The sequence below is a fragment of the Carassius gibelio genome, chromosome B18 (assembly GCF_023724105.1).
Source record: "Carassius gibelio isolate Cgi1373 ecotype wild population from Czech Republic chromosome B18, carGib1.2-hapl.c, whole genome shotgun sequence".
Classification (NCBI taxonomy): domain Eukaryota; kingdom Metazoa; phylum Chordata; class Actinopteri; order Cypriniformes; family Cyprinidae; genus Carassius; species Carassius gibelio.
Genome location: NC_068413.1, coordinates 393,559 through 402,577, shown reverse-complemented (window position 1 = coordinate 402,577; position 9,019 = coordinate 393,559). Strand labels below are relative to the sequence as shown.

The 9,019-nt window shown below is 43.7% G+C and overlaps 1 protein-coding gene across 2 annotated transcripts in view; it reads left to right on the top strand.

Annotated features, from left to right (window-relative positions):
* The first annotated feature begins 33 nt into the window (after nt 1-33).
* The window catches only part of trpm7 (transient receptor potential cation channel, subfamily M, member 7), a 29,772-nt gene continuing 20,786 nt past the window's right edge, over nt 34-9,019 (top strand). Inside the window, exons 1-5 of one of the 2 annotated variants that reach the window (XM_052581758.1) lie at nt 34-204; nt 7,159-7,238; nt 7,388-7,426; nt 7,507-7,705; nt 8,599-8,812. In XM_052581758.1, the coding sequence (XP_052437718.1) occupies nt 202-204; nt 7,159-7,238; nt 7,388-7,426; nt 7,507-7,705; nt 8,599-8,812 (535 nt within the window). In that variant the 5' untranslated portion in view covers nt 34-201. Of the gene's footprint in view, nt 205-5,499; nt 5,978-7,158; nt 7,239-7,387; nt 7,427-7,506; nt 7,706-8,598; nt 8,813-9,019 lie in introns of those variants that run through there. The other variant, XM_052581759.1, reaches the window with a different exon arrangement.

Here is a 9,019-nt window from a genome sequence, read left to right as displayed (position 1 = left end):
GCTCAAACCTCCTCCGTCACGCTGCGTCAGTCCAGAGTCCCACAATTATGAAAAATCCACCTTCCGCTGGAGCTGCAGCGGACGCACACGACTCCCTCCGCCGCCACCGGGATCTTCTTCCGCGGCTCACCGAGCAGCACGGCGCCGATAGATGGCTAGACGCTCTGGATCAGCGCGTCGCGACTCTGAACGGTGAAGAGAATGGTACGCATCTCTGTGGTATTCTAGCGCTTGCGTGGCGCACGAGACGAACGCGCTGACAGCTGGTCGGGCGTCGCGTCGAAGCGTTCTTGCTCGTGGCTCGCCGCTAGCGTTAGCTGCTGTGACGCGTGTGCGCACCGAACCCCGGTACCGGCGGAGCGCGCTGGAAACATCTGGCGTCGCGTTCGAACACCGTCGTACGTAGATCACAACGATCGTGCGCGGAATGAACGTAAAGCCTCCGGTTATGGAAACAGTCGAGTTAGCTTAGCTGCTCGCGTTGCGCTCGGTTCCGCAGCCCACTGACACTCAGAGGCATAATAACTGTAATAACGGTTAAATATAACAATATTCAAACATAAACACTGCGTTGGCGCCGCGCGCGGCTCGTGAATGGCGCGAGTTCTGCGCTCGCTCGCGCTGATTATAATCATGTTAGATTTGCGCTGTTTTATGTTCACTTACACTTTGGAAATATGTTTGTGTTTGTGAATTCGTGTTCTGGCGTGTGTCCGTGCTGCTGGAGCGTCACGTGACGCTAACGATCTACTGAAGTATAAATCAAGTGAAGTCCTCGAATCCAGCGATGGTGAGATTACTATGAGACTCGAAATCGTGATAAAATCGTAAATCAGTGTTTCTAAACAGATCTGATGATTCTCAGGCAAACACTGTGACGTTCAGCAGCTCTTCAAATACTAGTGGCGTTTATTTTATTCCAGCGGCACAAAAATAACTTGCTCCGAGAGTCTTTCACAGAAGAATCTTTTTATGAACAGTTCTTTAAAAGAACCGTGTTTTACTGTTAAAAAGCTCGTGTGCGATGGAAAGGTTTCATGGATCTTAAAGAGACAGTCATCATTTACTCGTGCTCAGATTGTTCCAAACCTGTGTGGGGTTCTTCTGTTGAACTCAAAAGAAGATATTTTGGAAAAATGTTGGCAAACAAGGTTGCATGTAACTGTTAGCTGTGTAATCTACTGTAATTTACTGCGTAAACTAAACAATATCCAGATATTAATGTTGACCGATTCTTGTTAGATTCGTTCCACTCGTAATGGATCTCGATCATCTGGCGTTTGTGTTCCTCAGTGTGTGTTTGTGTTCCTCAGTGTGTGTTTGTGTTCCTCAGTGTGTGTTTGTGTTCCTCCGTGTGTGTTTGTGTTCCTCCGTGTGTGTTTGTGTTCCTCCGTGTGTGTTTGTGTTCCTCAGTGTGTGTTTGTGTTCCTCCGTGTGTGTTTGTGTTCCTCCGTGTGTGTTTGTGTTCCTCCGTGTGTGTTTGTGTTCCTCAGTGTGTGTTTGTGTTCCTCCGTGTGTGTTTGTGTTCCTCCGTGTGTGTTTGTGTTCCTCCGTGTGTGTTTGTGTTCCTCAGTGTGTGTTTGTGTTCCTCCGTGTGTGTTTGTGTTCCTCAGTGTGTGTTTGTGTTTATGGAGTCAGCTTGTATGTTTCTAGACTATTAGTTGGTATACATCGGTGTAAGTGTTTGTTTACAATAGTGAAGTGACATTATTCACATCAGTGTCTCTGCAGCACAGAAGCAGTCATCAGTGTCACAGATATATTTGTAGAAATAGACAACAAAACACTGTATGAGTCACAATTATACATTTCTCTTTTATGACAAAAATCATTAGGATATTAAGTAAAGATCATGTTCATGAAGATATTTAGTAAATCTCTTACTGTAAATATATCAGAACTTAATGTTTGATTAGTAATATGTATTGCTAAGAACTTCATCTGAACAACTTTAAAGATGATTTTCTCAATATTTAGATTTTTTTGCTCCCTCAGATTCCAGATTTACAAATAGTTGTATCTCAGACAAATACTGTCCTCCGAACAAACCACACATCAGTGAGAGATGATTTATTCAGCTTCAGATGATGGTGTAATGCGCGGGTTCAGGTCCAGGGTTGTGTAGTTATTGATTATCTGATCTGATCTGATCGTCTCTTCTGTGGTGGTTTGGGCGAATGGAACCTGGTTTACCTGCACTACAGGCTCCTGGGTGTTTTTGGGCCTAGGGCTGATTTTTGTCTAAACTAGTTGAGCTGACCCTCGTGACCCCTGTAAGAACACGATGAACGTGGATGGGTCTCAAAGCTAATATTTCTGCTCCGTTTCGGAGAAGCGCTGCTCAATAGAGCGTCAGAATTAGATGATAGTTTAGTTTGGTGTTCGACAGAAGGACGGCGTGCGTCATGGTCTTTATTGTTGTTCGTCATCATTTCATCTTGTTTGACTTTGTGTCGTCTTTGGAACACACGAGAAGGTATTTTGAGAAATGTTTCTGTGTCAGTGCTGTTCGGTTCCCAGCGTTCTTCAGAATATCATCTTTTATGTTCCACACAAGAAGCAAAGTCATCATGACGAGCAAATGAGTTCCTCGTGTTCATAGACCCACTTTGTGTCTTATTTTTATCTTATGTATTGCCTTTAAATTAATCATTTGATACAATGCACTTGTTACTTTATATAACAGTAGCTTCCTGTAGTTCTGTAGTTTATATCAGTAGTTACATCTTGACCCTTAAACCTAACCCTAACCTAAACCACCAAACCTTAACCGCAGACGAAGAGCTTTGCAATTCAGTTCAAGAGTGGGATATTATTCATATATATTGGTATTTATGGTGTAATATCCTTCAGGGTTGAAACTTGTGAAAGGTTTGGTGGTATTTTCCTAATTTCTGGTGATTGATGGAGACAGCGGCTGTTAAAGAGATGAAGAGATGAAGAAGCGAGCGCTGGAACCTGTTAATATGTGCTTCTGTCCGTGTCTCTGAACACGTTTGAGTCGTGTTACTGCATCTCTGATGTTCGACTCGACGCAGGTTTATAAAACACATCTGTGCTGTTCAGAAAACCCTGATCTCCAGAGACGTGAGTTAGACGTCTGCGTCTCGAGAACGTCTTGAGTTTGTGATGCGTGTACGGATCTCCTCTTCACAGCACGTTCTTGAATTCTACATTTGTAAAATTATTTCGATGTTTTCTTGCCGGATTGGTTAATGAACCGACGGCACGTTCCTCACCATGTGCATCTGTCCTGACTGATCTGTGCTTTAATCAATCAACTGTGTCCCTCGAGAAAAACCTGTCCGTTTTTCTGAAGCTGAATAAATCATGGTTTTGTTCGGAGGACAATATCTGTCTGAAACACAACTATGTGTAAATCTGGAATCTGAGGGAGCAAAAAAATCTAAATATTGAGAAAATCATCTTTAAAGTTGTTCAGATGAAGTTCTTAGCAATGAATATTACTAATCAAACATTACAAACAAACTACTGATGACCGCTTCTGTGCTGCAGGACACTGATGATTTCTGATCTGACAGACTGTGTGTGTGTGTGTGTGTGTGTGTGTGTGTGTGTGTTTCAGCTGAAACGGTGGATGTATTTTCTTCACACAGAAACTTAAGCGTCACATGCTCAAGATTACTGTAATACCAGACCCGAGAGAGAGAGAGAGAGACTGTAATTCACTCTTACCTCGAGCAGCTGAACTCTGTGTTTAAATCAGATTCAGTAGTTTGAGTCAAACACAGTAATTTCTGATCTGAGCCGGTCTGTGGAGAGACTCCCTTCAGTCTGAGATGGGAAGAGACTGTCATTAATAATCAAGTCGTTTCATTTAGAGTCTGGAAAAGAGCGCTTTCTGTGTGAGAGAGAGTCTGCTGTGTGTGTAAAGGCCAGTGTTATGACGAATTCGATACTGTGATATCAGTCTCACACACACACTCACACTCTCTCTCTCTCACACACACACACACACACACACACACCAGCTCCAGCTGAGTTCAGATCTGAAGGTGAAGGACGATCGGTGGAGGTTTGACCCACTCTCAGGATCTGTTTCATCAGTAAATGAAAGCAGATTTCCATCGGTCAGACACTGTATAGACACCGAGTGTGTGTGTGTGTGTGTGTGTGTGTGTGTGTTTGAGAAAACAGTCAGAGGAGTCATTTCAGTCACACACCGGGGTGTTGAACTTTTAGGAGTCTCTTCTAAAATACAGTAAAACAGTGTAATATTATTATTATAGTGTAAAGCAGCACTTTTCTGTGTTAAAGTGTAATGTATTTCTGTGATGCTCCGCTGTATTTTCAGCATCATTCCTCCAGTCTTCAGTGTCACATGATCTTCAGAAATCAGAATAATATGATGATTTACTGCTCGAGAAACATTTCTGAGTATTATTTCTGTGGAAAGCGTGAGGCATTGTATTGTTCCGGATTCACAGATGAATAGCAAGTTCAGAAGAGCAACGTTTATTTGAAATGTGAGTGTTTTTAGTGTATTATAAACTGAAATGCAGTAATAAACAGCGGTCTGTGTTTGAGCTGTTGTGAGTCACTGACCTCTAGTAGTGTGCCGTGACCCCTGGTGACCTGGAAGTGTTTGTGTGCTGGACTGAATCGCTGTGATGTGGATTGGGTTCAGTCGGTGCAGGTGCGTGTGTGTGTGTGTTATCTGAACATCTGATAAAGACACGGCCGTTATCTCTGTGTTTATGGAGCTAGAGGACCATGATCTTCATAGCGTTTATCAGAAATCCTCATCTGAGATGTGTGTCCTTTAATTCGTCTCGAGCTGAAGCTGTTATCAGTGTCCAGACTGTAAAGTTTGATGGAGTCACGTACAGAGACTGGATCTAATCATGATTCTTCATCTCATCTTCACGATTATTACACATCTGATGATTCACTTACATTTCATCATTTAGCAGTCCAAAGTGAAATCAAGCCATTCTTCACAATAATATACACACTACCAGTCAGAAGTTAATATTTCATGTTTTTAAAGAAGACTTTACATTTACTTGATCCAGAATATAATTCATATTGTGAAATATTTTTAAAATTCAAAATAACTGCATTCAATATGAATATATTTTAATATGTAATTTATTTCTGATTTCAAAGCTGATTTTTTGCATCATTACTCCAGTCTCATGATCTTCAGAAATCGTTCTAATATTCTGATTTGCTGCTCAAAAACATTTATTATTGTGTTGAGTAGTTTTTTTTCTTTTTTTTTAGGTTTCTTTGATAAATAGAAAGTTCAGAAGTACAGCATTTATCTGAAATAGATATCTTTTTTTAAACATTTATAAATGTCTTATTGATCAATGTAAAGCTAAGCATCCTTGCTAAATAAAAGTATTCATTTCTATAAACCCCCCCCCCCCCCACCGAAAAAAAAGAAAAGAAAATGTTACAATGTTACAAAAGATTTTTATTTCCGATGAATGCAAATCTTTGGATATTACCTGAAATTAAAAATAAAAGTACTTCGGTGGCCTAATGGTTAGAGAGCTGGAGTCTTAACCTGAAGGTTGCAGGTTCGAGTCTCGGTGCTGGCAGGAGTATGGGTTACCATTCTTGGCTAATGTCACAACTGTTCACTATATTTCACCTAGAAATCAGTGCTCGGATGGAAGCGTGTGTCAGAATCATGAGTGTAAATGTGTTCAGGTGCGGATGAGTTCCTCTGGGTCTGTAAGTGGTTCTAGAGCAGTGAAGGGTTGGGTTTGTTTATGTGGAGTGAACACGGTTTACACTGATCTCTGCTGCAGTCACTACACGCGGCGCACACGCTAAGCTCTCTCTCTCTCTCTGTAATAAGCCTGTTCTCGGTCAGAAACATTCATCAGCTCCGTCTCGTACTCCTGCTGATGAACTGTGCTCAGAAACACCGTCTCTCTCTCAGCGTCTGGTGATGTTTCTGTACTCGCTGCTGCGGCAGAAGGATGAAGATGAGGATGAAGAGGTAGATGGACACCGTCTCAGTCTCTGTGTTTATGGCTTTCAGTGTTTCTGCTCAAATATGTGTGTAATCCGCTCGTGTTCGCTGGACACTTCGGCTCCACAGGAATGCTGGGAGCTCAGGCTGGGAGCAGAAAGGAACTTTGGGAAGTTTAATTAAAAATCCCTGGTGTTAAATCCGTCGTCCTCTGCTCGACGGGAGAAAGCCAGACAGGTTTGAAACGTCGTGAGGGAGAGTAAATGATGGATTTGAGTTTGTGTTAAGTGATGAGATTGATGGATGCGGCTCTAGACTTGTTGCTTGTATACATCACTGACGTCTGAGTTGATTCAGAAGTGTGTAGATCACTGCTGCAGTGACCGCTTTATATCAGTCCAGAGAGAAACAAACATGTCTTCAGGCTGAGGAGGAACTAGTGACGGAGTTAGACTCTCCTGATCTGGGTGGATCTTAAATCAGGTCTAAGGTAGTAATCTAGTGTTTGTTGCTGTAGTTATTATTGTAAACCTGATGATTAGTGCTGATGTAGACGGTAGTCTCACAACACTCGATCTGTGGAAGGCGCTGTAGGAATAAAGGTGACGTTAGATGTCTGTAATAGTGGACATCTGAAGGTAGTCACTCGGTTTGTGGTGATCGTTTTCAGTGTATATCATTGTGGTTTCATGACAAACCTAATTACTATTAGCTGATGTGAATCACATGATTAAAATGACACTCATCAGTGTTTAATATTTATATGACCATGCATACAATCTGATCTTTATTTTAACGTTTGAGGTCTTTTTTTTTTTTTTTCATTCTATTGGAACTTCATTCAATCTGTTTATCTTAAATTAAATGTGGATGCAGTAATGTGTAATCCAGTGAGACGACAGGCTTCGCTCTTGTGATGTATGCAGGACTCCAATCGTTTAGTCTCTTTCTTTCAATCCACTACATGCTCGTTCACTTCTGCCTCCATTTGAGAGCCACGCCCACATCTCAACATCCAATCAACAACCGATGCATAGAGCCAAGCCCCGCCCTGTGTTTTGTTACGCTCAGATGAATGTGACCGTAAGGAAGAAGAGATCGGATGCTGCTTCTGTTACGTCACTGTTTCAGTGTGAGATGTCAGTCGGGGCACAGTGACCGTCTGAAATGAACTGCTGGTTTATGTTGATCCTGTTTCTCTTCTGCAGTCCCAGAAGTCCTGGATCGAACACAGTTTCACCAAGAGGGAATGTGTCTATATACTGCCCGTGTCAAAAGACCCGCACAGGTACGTCATACGCTTCATGTTGTTATAACAGGCTCAGACTTGTCTGTTGAAGCGCAAACATCGGCGATGGGGCTGAATCAGCATGACTTCATTCAGTTCATTTCATGTTATTATCACATAGTAGTTCTGGTGTCCCTCTGTTTTTGCAGATGCCTCCCAGGATGCCAAATCTGTCAGCAGCTCGTGCGGTGAGTGTCACGAAACACGACGTTTGTCACAGTTGAGGTGTTCAGATGGAGTGTGTGCTGACGTGTGTATGTGTGTGTAGATGCTGCTGTGGGCGTCTGGTTCGGCAGCACGTGGGCTTCAGCGCCACACTGGCAGTGAAATACTCAGACGTGCGTCTGACCGAGGGAGAGCTGTCCGATCTGGAGCAGTGGTCAGTGGAGAAGCACACGGAGGAGAGTCCCACTGACGCTTATGGAGTCATCAACTTCCAGGGAGGATCCCACTCATACAGAGCCAAGGTCTGAACACACACACACACACACACACACACACACACACACACACACACACACACACACAGAGATAACACTCTGAATGATCATATGTGCACTGCACTGCACTCAGTTCTGTTCAGATGGGATTAATGATGTCACTCAGTGCAGCGCTCTGATTGGTCAGGGGTTAATGATGTCACTCAGTGCAGCGCTCTGATTGGTCAGGGGTTAATGATGTCACTCAGTGCAGCGTTCTGATTGGTCAGGGGTTAATGATGTCACTCAGTGCAGCGTTCTGATTGGTCAGGGGTTAATGATGTCAGTCCAGTGCAGCGCTCTGATTGGTCAGGGATTAATGATGTCACCCAGTGCAGTGCTCTGATTGGTCAGGGGTTAATGATGTCACTCAGTGCAGCGCTCTGATTGGTCAGGGGTTAATGATGTCACTCAGTGCAGCGCTCTGATTGGTCAGGGGTTAATGATGTCACTCAGTGCAGCGCTCTGATTGGTCAGGGGTTAATGATGTCACTCAGTGCAGCGTTCTGATTGGTCAGGGGTTAATGATGTCAGTCCAGTGCAGCGCTCTGATCGGTCAGGGGTTAATGATGTCACTCAGTGCAGCGTTCTGATTGGTCAGGGGTTAATGATGTCAGTCCAGTGCAGCGCTCTGATCGGTCAGGGGTTAATGATGTCACTCAGTGCAGCGTTCTGATTGGTCATGGGTTGATGATGTCACTCAGTGCAGCGTTCTGATTGGTCAGGGGTTAATGATGTCACTCAGTGCAGCGTTCTGATTGGTCAGGGGTTAATGATGTCACTCAGTGCAGCGTTCTGATTGGTCAGGGATTAATGATGTCAGTCCAGTCCAGCGTTCTGATTGGTCAGGGGTTAATGTTGTCCTGCTCTGCTCTCTGCAGTATGTGCGTCTCTCCTATGACTCCCGTCCGGAGGCCATCCTGAGGCTCATGCTGAAGGAGTGGCAGATGGAGCTGCCAAAGATCGTCATCAGCGTTCACGGGGGAATCCAGAACTTCGACCTGCATCCGCGGATCAAACAGGTGGTGGGAAAAGGACTGATCAAAGCTGCTGTCACCACCGGGGCCTGGATCCTGACCGGAGGGGTCAACACAGGTCACACACTCATTACTAGTGCATCATGGGTACAGATGTGTGGCACCAGACTCTCTACCTGCTGTACAGACCGCAGACTCAGCGAGTGTGTGTGTGTGTGTGTGTGTGTGTGTTCATATAGCAGTTACAGGATTAACTTGATTATCATAATGACAGTCATTTGAGTTTAAAGATCAGGTTGATACACTTTATTAGTGTTTACACACT